Source organism: Podarcis vaucheri, assembly GCF_965113315.1.
Source record: "Podarcis vaucheri genome assembly, chromosome: 14".
Classification (NCBI taxonomy): Eukaryota; Metazoa; Chordata; class Lepidosauria; order Squamata; family Lacertidae; genus Podarcis; species Podarcis vaucheri.
Genome location: NC_138752.1, coordinates 26,202,492 through 26,219,130, shown reverse-complemented (window position 1 = coordinate 26,219,130; position 16,639 = coordinate 26,202,492). Strand labels below are relative to the sequence as shown.

The 16,639-nt window shown below is 48.4% G+C and overlaps 1 protein-coding gene across 1 annotated transcript in view; it reads left to right on the top strand.

Annotated features, from left to right (window-relative positions):
• Positions 1-317: 317 nt before the first annotated feature.
• Positions 318-16,639, top strand: part of IGDCC3 (immunoglobulin superfamily DCC subclass member 3) — a 113,700-nt gene continuing 97,378 nt past the window's right edge. Inside the window, exon 1 of the mRNA XM_082198429.1 lies at positions 318-866. Coding sequence (XP_082054555.1) covers positions 791-866 — 76 coding nt within the window. The 5' untranslated portion in view covers positions 318-790. The remainder of the gene's footprint in view (positions 867-16,639) is intronic.

Sequence of the window (16,639 nt, the reverse complement as noted above, 5' to 3'; positions counted from 1 at the left end):
GACCCTCACCCCCCCCCAAAAAAAAAAACCCGTCGGACCTGCTTTGATTCCTAGCTGCATTTAAAGGAAACCCCCTCCCTCGGCCAAAAAAAGGAAGTCATTGGGGGCGCTTTATTTGGCCGTGCGCGCTGGCCGGCGGGGTCCGTCCCGTCGCAGGAGCGAGGGAAGCCGGAGCGCGCCGGCCGGCCGGCCGTTGGCTCGCCTTTTGTTCTGCCCCCTTTGCTGGGGACTCCCAGGGGAGGGGAGGGGCGGGGCGGGAGGAGGAGGAGGGTTGGGGGGCTCGAAGGCGGCGGCGCTGCTGTTGCTGCTACTGCTGGGGCGCCGCCTGGCAGGCAGGAGAGGCGAGCCGGGCGCCGGGAGAGCCGCCGCGCCAGAGCGCACGCCGGCGAAGAGGCAGGCAGGCAGGCCGGCTGCCCGTCCGGCAAGATGGCGCAAGGCGGCCCTCGCCGCCGCGCAGGCTCCTCCCGTCCTCGCTGCCGCCGCTACTGCTTCTCCTCGAGGCGAAGGTTGAGGCGTTAGGCTCGGCCTGCCCCACGGACGGACGGACGGATCCCCTCACCCATCGCCGGCCCTGCCCGGCTCCGAGGGCGCTCGTATTTGTGCCCGGCGGCGGGCGCACGTGCGCACGGCCGCTGCTTTGTGCGGCTCCGTGGGCTCCTCGCCACGCCTGCTTCGCCCGGGAGAGAAGCGAGGCAGCCGCGCCGGACGGGGCTTCGTCGTCGAGAGAAGGGTTCGGGAGAACCCGCCCGCGGGGAAAAGAAAGAGGACCTCTCCAATCTTCCCGGAGCCAATGGCTCCCCGCGGCTGGCCCTTGCCGCCGCTTTGCTCGCTCGCCTGCCTCCTGGTCGCCGCCGCCTTGGCAGCAGGTAGGACGCGGGGTTCCCTTCGGAGGGGCAGGGGGGGGACGAGGGGGGCACCGATTCTCCAGGAAGGGTAGGGAGCCCCCTCCTCTGACTAGCTGAAATTTCAACTTTTGGGCGTGCGCCCTTTTCAGACTTTGTTTTTCTTCGACGGGGCGGGGGAGCCCTTTTCTCGGGGTGTGTGTGGAAATGGCAATCGCACCCCGAAGCTCCGGACTGGGCTGTTGCCGCGCGATCCCCTCCCCGGCTTTTCTCCGGCTGCGTTTGGGTGCGCGCGTGGTTCTCCCCTTCTTTCCTCCCCTTCTCTGGAAAGCACATGGGTCTGTCAACAAGTCCTCTTCCAAGGAGGGAAACGTGCCAAGTCGCAGTAAATAAACCGACGACCGCGATCCGCCTGTTCTCTCCGCCTCCCTCGCCTCCTTCAGAGGCACAACGGAGAGGCTGAGAGAGAGGCGCTTCTGGGCGAAGCACCAGCTCTTGCAGGGAAGGAGGTGCGCTCGCCCTTCTGCCTCGGATAAAGGCTTCTGCACATGATAAAATCACTCTCGCCTTCCTCCGCACCCTCTTTGTTTAAGAGCATCAGGAGCGCTGTGCTTCGGACCAGACCGAAATCGCACCCTGGTGCTCTGATTCCAGCGCTGCCCAACGAGCGAGAGATGCCTCTGCAAAGCTCAGAAAGGCATCTTTCCCCAGCGTCTGGGCTCCTGGGGTCTAGTGCCTCTTCACAATGTCTGGTAGCTATTGCCTGACCCGTCTTTGGTGTATTTATTTAATCTCGTTTACCAAAAAAAGATAGTGGTTGTACAGCTCAGTACAGTACAGTACAGTGATCATCTGTTTTGCGTGCCCAAGGATCCCAGATTCAAATCCTGGTTACCTCTCCAGGTAGGGCAGGGAGAACCTTTCTCTAGGGTTTCAGCTGAGACGCTGCCAGCCAGTGTAGGCAGTACAGACCCAGGTGGAGCAATGGTCTGACTCGCTGTAAGTTCCCATTCTCTGTTCCTAGGTCCTGTTGGGTCTTATGGTAAGGAGCAGTGTACATTGTTAATGCAGGGTTGAGCCACGGTTTTGCAGTTGCTTCCATTTGTTGTGTGTTAGGAATAGGCCATGTGGAGAGTGAGATTTCTCCCCGTACCAGTGCTGTGGTGAGGCAGGACGCCTCTGATTCCCAGAGCCAAGGTGCCTCTGATTGCCACCAGGTCCTGGGGTTCGGCAGTTGGGGGTGGCTCTCTCTGTCTTGCCCTGGTGGGCGTTCCCAACATGTGATCGGCACTGTTGGGGACAGATTAAATGGACATTTGGTATGGTCCAATGTTGGTCAGTCCTTACGATCATGGGCTAGAAGGGGTTTGTGGAGTATGGAGGTTGAGATACCCTTTCAGTATGAAGTAGGGTGCAAGCAGGGGGTGCGTGTCTTGAGTTTGCTGGAGGGCAAGTCCAGAGAACCCGATGGGTATGGAGGAGTCAGTGGGTCTCACGAGTCCCACTCTCCTTGCTCCTTTCAAAACATAGAATTGCTGAAATGGTTGTGGGACCCACTCTTGGGTTTCAGGGACAAAGCAGGCATCAGTGGGGATGTGCTGGTTTTTTCTCCTTCTTACTGCTCTTATCTGGGATGGCAACATCCCAGTACATATTGGGAGGTATCCATAGGAGTGCAATGGATGGTTAACATTAAAGCATAAAGGAAACTTCAAATGCACAAAGGGCAAATGCACCAAGAGCGTTTCCTGAGAAAGGAAAGTGGCTTGAGACAGCAGAACTGGAAGGCGAAGCAAGGTGAACTCTTGAGATTACCCCAGTGTGGACCTTCATAAAGCCTCTTAGCTGGACTTTCAAGCTTGCCATCAGAGTACTTCTCTCACTCCAGCTAATGTATATGGGTAATAGCAAACGTAGCGAGCTGGGCATGCTTTTGTTTATGTAAACGGTATTGGTCATGAGAACTCCCATGTTCATATGCTGAGCTGAACTATTTTTTCTTACGTTTGTTATATCCCACATCTCTCCTCCAAGGCTTGTAAGGTGGTGCACATGTTTCACCCCCCTCTTCTGTTTTATCCTTACAACAATCCTGTGAGTTGGATTTGGCAGAGAAGCAGTGACTGGTCCAAGGTCATGCAGCAAGCTTCATGGCCAAATGCGGGATTTGAACCCTGGTTTCCCAGGCCCTAGACCTGCACTCTTACCACTGTGCCAATTGGCCTGCATGGAGAAAGGGGCTGTTGTCTTTGTGTGCTGCTTTGTAGAGGTCTCTGGTTGGTTACTCTTGGAAAGATGCTAGGCTGTGCTGGCCTTTTTCTGGAGTCAGGAAGACCTTCTCTTGGTTGAAGTTGATGTGCTTGAAAAGATGCTGATGAGAAGACTAGGCATCTTCGAGAAGAGCCTCTACTACACATACTAGGACTTTTAAATGTTTTTTCCCTACCAGTTTTCAGAAGGATGTTCACTAACGTGTCTGCAGAAAAGCCACCTTTAAATTCACATTAAAAAAAAACACAGTTGCAAAATGTTCTCCCAAGTGGGCCATGGGGGATAAAAATGCCTCGCCTGCTCAGAGGCACTCTCTTTCTGCCTTGTTCCTTTGCATGCACCAGGGACGGGAAGGAAGATGAAGGCTGCAATTTTGTGCATGCTTACCTGCGATTAAATCCATTGGACTTGGAGGGGCTTTCTTCTGAGCCAAGCAGGCATGGCACAGAGCCACTGATAGAGAAGGCAGCAAAATCACAAGCCGTTGCACAAACTTGATTGGGAGAAATAGCATCTTAAAACAGCCGCAAGAGAAGCAGGATGGAAAGTTGGGCATGAGATTAGTGTTCTTTTCCTGATCCTCGAAAGCAGGAGGCTTTATTGCAATGTGTGGTTTTTACCTTTCAAGAAATGCAGGAACTTGTTAGTTAACACCACCCACCGGACTGAAGCAGAACAGCAAAAACATTACAGGGATTTCCCCCTTGAAACTACTGAGCTGAAACCTTTGCCAGTGATTGCAAGCATTTGCTCCTCCTATTTGCCATCATTCTCCACCGCCCCCCCACTTTTTTTGCTGCCCAGCCTCCAAATTTATGTGAAGTGAATAGCCAGGAGGAAGGGGGCATTTAGGTCAGAAAGTGGGAGGTTGCTGTCCCTTCTCCAACCCCACCCCACCCCACAACTTCTTTTGGGAACTCCTACAGCACAATCGGGATGCGGGTGGCGCTGTGGGTTAAACCACAGAGCCTAGGACTTGCCGATCAGAAGGTTGGCGGTTCGAATCCCGGCAACGGGGTGAGCTCCCATTGCTCGGTCCCTGCTCCTGCCAACCTAGCAGTTCAAAAGCATGAAGTGCAAGTACATAAATAGGTACTGCTGTGACGGGAAGGGAAATGGTGTTTCCGTGCGCTGCCCTGGTTCACCAGAAGCAGCTTAGTCATGCTGGCCACATGACCCGGAAGCTGTACGCCAGCTCCCTCGGCCAATAAAGCGAGATGAGCGCTGCAACCCCAGAGTTGGTCACGACTGGACCTAATGGTCAGGGGTCCCTTTACCTTTTCCAGCACAATCATCACATGATCCATTGTTGCTGGTGGCTGTTCATACAGGAGGACAAGGCTTACCAGTGGCTACTAGTCACTTTGGCCACTAGCCACAATGGCAATGTTCTTCCTCCACTGCCAGAGGCATTATGCAGGAGATCACAAGTGGGCAGAGGGCCCTTGTGCTCAGGTCCTGCTTGGAGGCTTCCCAGAGACCTCTGGTCAGCCACTGTGAGAACAAGATGCTGGACTAGATGGGCCACTGGCCTAATCCAGCAGGCTCTTAACTTTCCGAGAGCATGATCTGTGTACATGGCGGACAGTTGTGCACACTGCAGATCAGGGGCAGAGCAGATCCTCAGCATGCGCAAGCTCTGGGTTCACCCTCTGGGATCTGTCGTTAAAAGGGTCACAGCTGCTGCCTGCCGGAGTCTGCAATACTAGCCTAGGTGGGCAAATTGACTGAGCAGTTTCCTATGGTCTCCTGTAATGCATTCCATGGTCGCTGCCTGCAAGCAGCTGACAATCTAAATTCAAACAGCAGTAGTTTGGGGGGAGGGGAATGGGGAAGAGCAGAAGGAAAGGAAGAGGCAAGGGATGGAACAGGAGTGGAGAGCCTTTTCCAGCCTAAGGACCGCATTCTCCTTGAATAGCCTTCCAAGGGCCACATGCCATTGATGGGGAGGTCAAAGTGTGCAGAGCATTGAATGTGAATATTACTACTGTAGAGCAAGCTAGTTCCTACACACAAGGAGCATGATCAGGACAAATTCCAGCCAGGCAAAGACTCTGGGAGTGCAGGGCAGGGCCAGTGAGGGGTGTGGCTTGGGGAGAGTTCAAAGGGCTAGATAGAGAGCCCCAAAGGACAGCTGCCTTTGACCTCTGAGCTCCCACTGCTGGTCTCAAAGAGACCAAGAGGGAAAGGAGGGTATTTTGTTCACTGGAGGTGAGATGCCTCTTAGGAACTGAATAATGAGAGGGATGAGGCTGTGGGTTTCAGCAAACGAAGGTCCCTAACACTTGCACCTCCAACAGTCAAAGGTGAGCAGGGTGTGTATTGTGGCCCTTGTGAAGTACAAAGCGCTGATTAACTAAATGCAATTAGGGAGCTCTGCTTATTAGCACGTGCCTGTCATGATGTCAGGGCGGATAATAGTATGCAATTAAGATGATTGAAATAATGCTGATTCTTTTCTCTCTCCCCCCCACATCTGACAATCTCTTGAAAGCTGAACCCTTCATAAATGCAAACCACCAGACAGCTAGATGGGTATTAGGAAGAGTAGAAAAACAACAGACAAACAATCCTGATTTTTGCAGGGCATGGTTTTGCCTTCTGATCTTCCTGAAGATTGTATCTCTTGTGGCTTAAAGGAATCAAGGTATCCCTGGAGCTCACCTCCCAGTCCTCTTTGTATGAAATATTATTAATTTGTTGTGTGAAACTTAAAATACCAATGCCAGTTATACTCAAAGCAGTTACTGTGGAAGTTAAATGGGCGTTACTAACCTGCTTCTACTAGTTTTAACGGGTCTACTCTTGAGTAAAATGTGGTCTAGCCAGCTAAAAGGTGCACTTTTAGCACTCCTCTTTCCAACAGCTTGTGAAAGTAGATCTTTAATGACCCCATTTCGCAGAAGAGACTGAACACTTGTCCATTGCATATTCTTGTGAATGCAGCATTTAAATGTCCTGTGTCCTGATCAAGCTTTAACACTTGCCTTCGCTGGTTCTTGTGGCACTGAACTGGTATGTGTGCCCGATGGAGGGAAATCTGTGTGGTTGGATTGCGTTATTATTGCATTATTCTCCTCCCACATTTGATCTGTGATTCATGCAGGGTCTCAGAATTCCACTGGTGGCTGCTCTAAGGTATTCCAAGTTGTTCCACTGGTGAACCAAGTTGTTTCATTCATTATTTTATTTGCATGCCATCTTTTCCTGCAAAAAAGAATCCTGCTCAAAGCGGCTTACAACAAAGAAAACAGGAATGCATCTCAAAATCAACCATTGCGAGAAAAATTTCATGATAACATGAAAACAACAGCGTTACGGCAAATATAACAATACAGTGGTACCTCGAGTTAAGTACTTAATTCGTTCCGGAGGTTCGTACTTAACCTGAAACCGTTCTTAACCTGAAGCACCACTTTAGCTAATGGGGCCTCCTCCTGCTGCTGTGCTACCGGAGCACAATTTCTGTTCTCATCCTGAAGCAAAGTTCTTAACCTGAAGCACTATTTTTGGGTTAGCGGAGTCTGTAACCTGAAGCATATGTAACCTGAAGCGTATGTAACCCGAAGTACCACTGAATACAAAACCTCCCAGCATTTCAGTACTGGAAATAAAACAATATTGCATTAACAGCATTTCACCTCTTGGTGAAAAGGAAACAGTAACAGGGAAGCTTGACAGTTTCAGCTTGGTCCTAGAAATGTTTCCAGTCTTCTGTTGCTCATAGCCCTTCTCCTGCAATGACTTACAAGGCTTCCAAAGGCAGGGAAGGTGGGATAGCTGGATCAGAGTCTGGCATCCTGCTGTCACAGTGGCAAACCAGATCCCAGTGGATCCTAGCAGCTGGTATTCAAATTTGGAAGGGAACTGGGAGCCATTTTGTGGTTCGCCTCAGGTGTCAACATGTTTTGGGTTGGCCCTGCTGCTGAGTCTCCACTGGCAGTGAGTTCCACAGGACAGGGCCTGCCACGCAAAAGACTCAGTCCCTAGTAAAAGTTGATCAAATCTCAGGGGCCTTGTGAGGAGCCACCAGAAGTGCCCCATCGGAGGATCTCAGTAATTGAGTTGAAGGATAAAGGATCAGGAACGGGTAACTTGAAACACTAGGTTTACAACAGCTTGCAAGCCTTGACGCTATATATTTAAAAAATAAATCCAAAAAATTGTCTTTGTCTTGGGTGATGGACAGCTTTTGTCTGCTGCCACAGAGCCTGGTTTTCAGGGACCAGAACAGGATATGAGCTGCAGACCCTGCGTGGTTAGAGCCCTAGAATTAAATCTTGTCATTTATATTTAACCAGGGCTTCACTTTTTAAATTATTCAAGGGTCTAAGCTTTCATTAATTCCTCTGCCTACATGGGTTTAGTTTTGTTTTTGATGTGGAATGGGATTGCTTTCACCTAAATTGGTGTAATACCCCCATATATATCTCCCCTTCTCCCTGCTTAAACCGCACGCCGGGTATCATTTAACGAATAAAAAACGTTGACATGATATATGAAATTAAAGCTGGCGTTGGGCATAGAAATGCATTTGAAAGTGCCGAGATTGGATCCGCTCTCATTTCTAATCAAAACAGCAAGCTTAACAAAAGGAAGGAGCAGATTGGTTCTCCGGCGTGTGAACTGAGCTGTGCTGGAAGTGAAAGAAAGGTGGATGGGAATGGGGTCAGGGGGGTCAGCTGATTATTTACAGCAGCTGTCCCCCAACCTGGTGCCCTCTGGATGTTTTAGGCTACAGCTTCCATTGACTGGGGCCATAGGAGTTGCACTTCAAAACCTCCTGAGGGTACCTGGTTGAGGGAAGACTGGTTTATATGTTAACATTCCAGGGTTCGAGTGCAGCTCTCTGTTAGGTGCAGCTGCTCTGCTGACTTCCTGGAAAAAAGATCTAGTAGTGATGTATGGAAGTGAGAGCTGGACCATCAAGAAGGCTGATCGCCGAAGAATTGATGCTTTGAATTCTGGTGCTGGAGGAGACTCTTGAGAGCCCCATGGACTGCAAGAAGATCCAACCTCTCCATTCTGAAGGAAATCAGCCCTGAGTGCTCACTGGAAGGACAGATCCTGAAGCTGAGGCTCCAATACTTTGGCCACCTCATGAGAAGAGAAGACTCCCTGGAAAAGACCCTGATGTTGGGAAAGATGGAGGGGACAAGGAGAAGGGGACGACAGAGAACGAGATGGTTGGACAGTGTTCTCAAAGCTACCAGCACGAGTTTGACTAAACTGTGGGAGGCAATGGAAGACAGAAGTGCCTGGCATGCTCTGGTCCACGGGGTCACGAAGAGTCGGACACGACTAAACGACTAAACAACAACAAATGTGGGCATGCAGTGAATGAGTGAGCCAAAGTGCTGCTTTTGGGGTCATTTTTCTGGTGTATCTGGGAGGAACAAAATTCCCATTCCGCGTTTCTCTCTTTCTAGTCTTTCTTTACTCCTGCTTTTGTTCTCATGAGCCCCTTTTGTCCTTTCCCCTTGGAACCCAAAGTCAACTCAGCTGTCCTCCATACTGCCTTTGGAAGTGGCTGTCCATCAAGACTCTCTTCTTTTATGCCATCCCCACCAGGCTTTCTGATCCACACCAGCTCCTTTGTGTGGCATGGAGAGATCAAGGGAAGCTGGCTTTATTGCCATGGCACAGTGGCTCCTGTTGGGATGGCCTGGCTCTTGTTCCCATGGTAGCCACTGCTGGGTTGGGCCTTCCCCATTCCACCAGCTCTGAGGAACAGCTTGTCCAAGCAGATCCATGTGCCGGATTTTCCTTGAGCAAAGCCCCCAGCGTCCAGCGAAGTTGAAGGTTGGAAGCTTCAGGTCAGATGTTCAAGAAAGCCTGCGAAAGAGAACCATAAAACAAATATAAAACAGACCAGAAACATCAGAAACGAAAGCAATTATTGTAGCAACAGTAAAACTAGCAGTAGATATAAAATCAGTCAGGAGGATGTGAGGCTGACTGCTAAGTCTGGCAGCTTTAACAGAGGATTAGATTAATTCTTGAAGGACATGGCTATCAGTGGCTACTAGCCACAATCATTATTCTCTGTTACCTCTACTCTCGGAGATACTAGGCCTCTGAATACCTGTTGCTGAGAATCTCAGGTGGGGAGAGCAGCGTTTGAAGTTCACCAGGCACATTTTGCATCTGGCGATGGACCACTTGCAACCAAGGGAAGATGCCTGGGTGGCAGGATGAGGCCTGATGCCTCCACTGTCTGGAGGTTCATGCCTGGGGATCCTTGGACCTTCACTGTTTTCACACATGAGCAACACATCCTGTAGAATCCTAGCCATTACATTTTATCGGCACAATCAGAATGAATGTCAGGAACCCCAAAAGTCTTATTGAAAAATATGACTTTCGAACCATCTGGACCCAGCATGCCAATGAAGCATTTCCTCTTGGTGACTTGGTGACTCTTGGAGCCATTCTGAGCCGTATATCTGGCCCGGGAAAGTGGCCATCATATCCCTGCAGATACATTAGGATGGTCATTATGAGAACCGGACTCTGGGCCATTAGCCTGATTTTGCAGCTAGCTCACCTTATGCTCTTCCCATCCTTGCAGTCTCTAGTAGGACTTTCCTAGTGTGTTTGGTGTTTCCACTGCAACTTGAAGTTAATTATTGGAGTGGTTGTTGGGGTGTGTGTGTGTGAAGGTGCCTTTTAAATACTTAGTGTAGTGGTTAGAGTGTCTGACTAGGATCCGGGAGACCAGGGATCAAATGACTGCTTGGTCACAGAGTTTGCTGGGTGACCTTGGGCCAATCACTGTGTCTTAGCCTCACCTAACTCACAGGGTTGTTGTGGGGATTAAATGAGGAGGGGGAGAACCCGAGCAACTTGGAGGAAAAGGTGCTATATAAATGCAATCAATATACAGTGGTACCTCGGGTTAAGAACTTAATTTGTTCTGGAGGTCTGTTCTTAACCTGAAACTGTTCTTAACCTGAAGCACCACTTTAGCTAATGGGGCCTCCTGCTGCTGCCACGCCGCCGGAGCATGATTTCTGTTCTCATCCTGAAGCAAAGTTCTTAACCTGAGGTAATATTTCTGGGTTAGCGGAGTCTGTAACCTGAAGCGTCTGTAACCCGAGGTACCACTGTATAAGCTTTAGTTTGGAAGGGGATAGAACTATTCAAGCCCTAACTGTTATTTCCTCTTCACGCTCTTATTTCCATTTTCTGAACAATACCATTGTTAGTATCCTGTAGCAAGTCAAGTTCTCTATGGACTATAAACATCTGTTAAGTCCAAATGATTAGGGGGTTTGTGCATGAAAGAGTCAGTTCGGAATTACTTCAGTCTCACGAACTGGTCTGAACTTTACTGGAGTTCTTTTTTTTTCTTTCTTAAAAAACTTTACAGAGTTTTTAAAAAACCAATAAATTATGTAGCACGGCTCATGAAAAAGCCTGTCCTTGGCCAGTCAACCCAAAAGAGTCTAGAAAGTTTTGGTTTTGCAGGAGGATAAAAATAATTGTTTTCATGTGTTTCGCGAGCCCGTAAAAGCAACAGGGCAGGAAGTGAGCGGGCCCATAATTGCACTTTCAAAGAAAGAGAGGCAGAGAGGGACTGGCCAATGGCCCCTCATGGAGGAGGCTCAGCCATGCTCCCCAGGGCAGCCTCAGCCGAAGAGAGCTCTGTGGTAGCTTCAGTGCAGGTTTCCAGCAGAATATCTTGGGAAGCATTAATGCTGTGCTGCCTAGTGCTAGTGTGTCCTTTGTTTGGAGTGTGGAAGGGTCTTGACTCAGCGCTCTGAGTGCAAAAATTCTCTGGTTCAATTCTTGGTCTCTCCAAGTAGGAAAGACCCCTTCCCCAAACCTTGGAGATTCAGGAAGGGGACTTTGCAGCCATCTGGTAAAATGGAGTTTCTCTTTCACTGATTTCATAGAGGTTTCCATCCAGACCTGATTTGGATTCCCTGCTAACAAACCTCCTCCCTTTTATCGTGATGCACACCCCTTTCTGGATCAGGAAGGGCTGTGCATTGGAATCCCCTGCTTAAAGGGGAGGATTCCCCCCCCCCCCATTATAATTTTAGCAGAGGATCCTTGCAACCCACTGCCAAATCAAGAGGAGAAACTCTCTCCTTTAGAAGCCCCAGCTTCTGGACTTCAAAGTATCTTGCATGTAATGTCACTATGATGTCATGGAACCGATAGGTGGGCAGCCCCACCCACCTGTCCAATTTGGCCCTACAAGGCTGATTCTGATGAAGATGTGGCCCTTGCAGATGAAAAGGTTTCCTACTCGTACTTTAAAGCAAGGCCCTAGGAGAGGGTTGCTCACAGCAAACCCAAACCAAAGGCCTTCAAGCGAGTCTTCAGAACATGGATTAGATATTAGACCAAGGATGGCAGACTTCAGGCATGCAGGATCTCCTTGGCTTGCTTGTTTCTCACTAGAATCCAGAGGCCACTGATCACAGCCAGGTTGAAAAAGGCCAATGTGGTGTAGTGGTTAGAGTGTTTTGTGACTATGACCTAGGAGACCAGGATTCAAATTCCCACTTGGCCATCAAGCTTGCTGGGTGACCTTTGGCTGGGCATGCCTCTTAGTCTGAGCTCCCTCATTGGGTGGCTGTGAGAGTAAAGGAGGGGATGGGGAGAGCCATGAACATTATCTTGAGCTCCTAGGTGGAAAGTACCGTATTTTTTTGCTCTATAACATGCACCCGACCATAACACGCACGTAGTTTTTAGAGGAGAAAAATCCGTAGGCATGCCACCCGTAGGCATTCCCTCCATAACACGCACAGACATTTCCCCTTACTTTCTAGGAGGAAAAAAGTGAGTGTTATGGTGCAAAAAATACGGCAAATGTAGTAATAAGTAAGAAAAGAAAGAAAGAAAAAAAAGACAAAGTGGTTTAGTTAAGAATTAAGGAGTTTGTGATGATGATGATGATGATGATGATGATAATTTTATTATTTATATGCCATCCACCTGAATGGGTTGTCCCAGCCATTCTGGGCAGCTCCCAACAAAATATTAAAAACATTATAAAACCTCAAACGTTAAAAACTTCCCTGTACAGGGCTGCCTTCAGATGTCTTCTAAAAGTCATACAGCTGTGTAGCTGTTTGACATCTGATGGGAGGGCATTCCATAGGATGGGATAATGATATAATAACAGTTATTATGATCAATACCAGAACCAAGCACACAGGTCCTTTTGAACCTAAACTCATGTTCTTCTCCCTCTCCTCACCACCCTGTGCTTTTAAAAAAAGAAATAAAGAAGCTTTCTAGTTGCAATCGCTAAAAGATTAGGAGTCAGAACCACATGCTGATCTACTGTGAATTACTCAGAGATCTCCCAATAGATCCCAATATGCTCCCTGCTCATTCCCCACCTCCCCATGTTAGACAGTGCAAGGACTGCTCCCTTACGGTAGCTGTAAATAGATTTCATATGACCAACCTCTCACGGTGCCCCTCTGTGGAATCCCTGACTGAGCCTCCTGTAGCTTTGCAGAAAAAAAAGGAAAAGGGTCAGAGCTAGTTTGATCTCTTTCTGGCTGTCTCCTTAGAGCCCCCCCCCAAATTCCTTCCTGTTTCCCCTTAGCAATTGTATTTGGAGTGCTAACACCTGGGAAGGCTTCAGTTTAGTTTTGGAGCATCTGAAAAATATTAGGAGGGGTTGTTTTTTAAAAAATGCAATGGTGGGTTCTGCATTTACGGTGGCTTCCCTCCTGAAGCAAAACCCCCATTGTCATTTGGGAGGAGATGACATTCCGGGAGTCTTGTAACCCAGTCACAACACAACCCTTTGCAAGTTTACTCAGAAGTAAGCCCCCACCACGTTCAATGGGGCTTGCTCCCAGGTGTGGGTACACAGACTGCAACCTTGATACTGCGCAGTGGTAGTTGGTGCTGTTCAGGTTGGGAAAGGAACGACAGATGCCCAGTTAAAAGTGAGGGTTGGAAGATGGGGAAAACAATAATTAAATCAACTTCAGAGTGCATTGAAAAGCTCTCATTCACCCCCAAGCCTCCTCCCTCCCCCCCTTTCCCTCTCTCTCTGCAAGATAAATCTGGGAGTTCAGCCTTTCCCCTGCTAATTGTTTTCTCTCTGATCAAATTTATTGGGTGATATTTTTTGGTTAAATAACTGTTTGTGTTGCCACACATCATATTGTTGGGGAAGATATGAAATGTTTCTCGCAGGAGAACTGGCAGAGAGGGGGAGTTTTCTGTCTTGAAGTTTTCCCTCCTCCATTGTGACATTGTCAATTACATTTTCCTTGCTCCCACCCTCCTTTCCTTTGCCATAATAAAAGGTAAAAGCGATTTAAAAGGAGGGAGAGAAAATTCCCCTGACAAAGCCCAGCTGGAGTGGAGATGAGCAAGCACTTAATTGACTGGTGAAGAATCTCCCAGTTATTTAAGAAGCTAACTTGGCATAGGAGGCCACAGCCCTGGGTCAGAGTTAGACCCATTTAAACTTGCTTGGGCTTACTTCTGAGCTGTGTTGGGCTCAGAAGTATATAGCACAACTGTATATAACACAACTGTATTATATTATTGCAGTGTTGCACATCCTGATTGAAAAGGCTTCCTTCAAATCTCTCTTCCCACCCACTGGCCTCAGGGCTCTGGCACCATGATATTAGATTTGATAGGCATCCAAGATGTGAATAGGGCTATATTAGGAAATTAGCCGCAATTATTTTCTTTCCCCCTCCAGCGAAGTGAATGGTGGGCCTTTCTCCTCCATTAATTGTGTAATCTTATTTACAATTGCCTTAAACAAAGAAGAAGAAGAGGAAAATGGAGTTGAAATCCACCTCCAAAACACTTTTAACCTTTTGCCTCTGGTCTGGGGTGGTATTTCAGTTATTCAAGGGCAAAAGACGAAACATCTCATCCACATCCGAAATTGCCTTCATTTCAATTGAGGCCACTCTTTTGCCAGCGAATCCAAGCTGATCTCTAAACCAAACATGCCTTATTTTATTTTAAAGAGTTTTCACTCTTCCCCTCTGTGGCTACCTCCAGGCTTAGCGAAGTGTCGCTCAGTGACAGAGCAACTGCCTTGCGCTCAGAAGGCCTGAGGTTCAAACTCTTGCACCTCCAGGAAGGGTTGCCAATTTCCCTGCCTGAAACCCTGGAGAGCTGCTGCCAGCCAGGGTAGGCAGTACTGAGCTAGATGAACCAATAGGCCTGACTTGGTGTAAGGAAGCTTCCTGTGTTCCTGTCCTTTGCTCAGTGATCAGAAACTCAGATGTATAAGCCAGTCACCGAATGACTTCTCAAACCAAGGTTACAGTCTCCAAAACGGAATACCTAGCTGCCGTTTTTGAGCAAGACTGCTCTAAAGTTTTATTTTTCAAATGATGGACCGGCTGCGATGGATTCTTAGTTAAACATCTGGCTACTTCAGATGATAACCTTGAGCTAGATTAAGAACTTCAAGAACTTATAGAAGGAAAAGTCACTTGATTCAGGACAGTCCACATCTATTTTAGCCTCTTCCTACCAGGGTTCGAAATTAGCAGGGTACCAGGCGCATTTTGCACCTAAAGATCCTCCCTTTACGAGAGCCTAAATAAGTCTGGGTGCCAATTTTTTTGCGCTTGGCTGACACTCAAGGATTACTGAAATGTATGTGCTTTGAAGCCTCAAAGTATATGTTAAGGATAGACAATATGTTAATGAGTTTAACAATAAAGAGTAGAGTGTTTTGAAAACCAATATTTTCATTGTCAACACCAAATTAAACATGTACAGTTGTACCTCGGAAGTCAAACACCTTGTAAGTCAAATGTTTTGGCTCCCAAATGCCGGAAGTGAGTGTTCCGGTTTGCGAACATTCTTTGGAACCCGTACATCCGACGCAGCTTCCGTGGCTTCCGATTGGCTGCAGGAGCTTCCTTCAGCCAATCAGAAGCCACCCCTTAGTTTCCAAATGTTTTGGAAGTCAAACGGACTTCCAGAAAGGATTCTGTTCGACTTCCGAGGTACGACTTTATTAACAATTTCTGCTAAAAATGTGATATTAACAATCTGTCACTTATGTGAATTGTGTAATAATTCATGCTTATCAAAATAATAACTAAAAAGTATTGCCAACCCCTCCAGTGGCAACTAGACATTCTGTTTGGTGCCCACAACCCTGGTCCCAGAAGCCATTTGGCTTCTAGCTTTTCTATCCCAGTTTCTAACACTGATTCCTGCTTCTTTTTCTTAATGGTGACACAGACCATTCATAACGTAGGAATATTCTTCACAACTGTGAGTGAAAACAAGCTACAACAATTACTATACCAGCATTGTTCACTGTTCCTGCTCAGGCTCCCCATGAAAGCATTTTGGTTCCTGAAATTCATTTTGATTGTGTAGATAAAAAAGAACTGATAGAATCTACAGGATGTGGTATTAGCATGGGGGAAACAGGTAAGATACAAGGACCCCCTGGCATGCATCCAGATCGTGGAGTTGCCAGGTGCCATCCTAGTGCCCAGGCATCTTCACTGGGTCGCAAGTGGTTACACTGGGTCGCAAGTGTAGCAGGGTAGTAGGGATGAGGGTGGCGCTGTGGGTTAAACCACAGAGCCTAGGACTTGCTGATCAGAAGGTCGGCAGTTCAAATCCCATGACAGGGTGAGCTCCCGTTGCTCGGTCCCTACTCCTGCCCACCTAGCAGTTTGAAAACACGTCAAGTGCAAGTAAATAAATAGGTACCGCTCTGGCGGGAAGGTAAACGGCATTTCCATGCGCTGCTCTGGTTCGCCAGAAGAGGCTTAGTCATGCTGGCCACATGACCCGGAAGCTGTACGCCTGCTCCCTCGGCCAATAAAACGAGATGAGCGCTGCAACCCCAGAGTTGGCCACGACTGGGCCTAATGGTCAGAGGTACCTTTACCTTTAAGGTAGCAGGACCTGGCTCCTTTCTGGTTTTGACAGTACTACCTGTGTCCACAGTAATGCCCTGCCCTTGGCACTCAACTGAGCCTGAGCACCTCTGTTGGCAGGGGCAGACTTTGGTCTTTCAAATTTCAGTGGTGCCCTGTGCCAGCCCAAAATTCAGCGCCCCCACCTTCCATTCTGCTCAATTCGCTGCATCATACTTTCGGCACCCACTGTGGCGGAACTGGTCACGCTGTCCAAATCCACCCCTTCTGTTGGTCTGTGTTGACTAAGGCCTGGCTGCTCCCCAGCCCTCAACTTAGCCTGCTTGGCAAAGGATGGAATTGCTCACACCTTTTCCCACAAACACTATTCTGTTTTGAAAGGAACTAGTCGCTTCTCTTTTGCAAAAATGAGAACCCGTCTACTTTGGGAGACTTGGGCACTTTCAGAATTCCCCCTCTTGCCTTATATATGGCAACTTAAATTGGATTACGAGGGGATCAGCATAGAGTGAAACCTGAGATGAGGCAGATGGACTTGGGCAGACAAAGAGGCGGGTTTGGGTTACCGAGCTGCATGTCAGAGGTGAGGCTGCAGGAACTTTTCCAAATGGCGACTCCATTTGAGCAGTGGAGGCTGAGAATAAACATGGCCTTTGTCCGCCT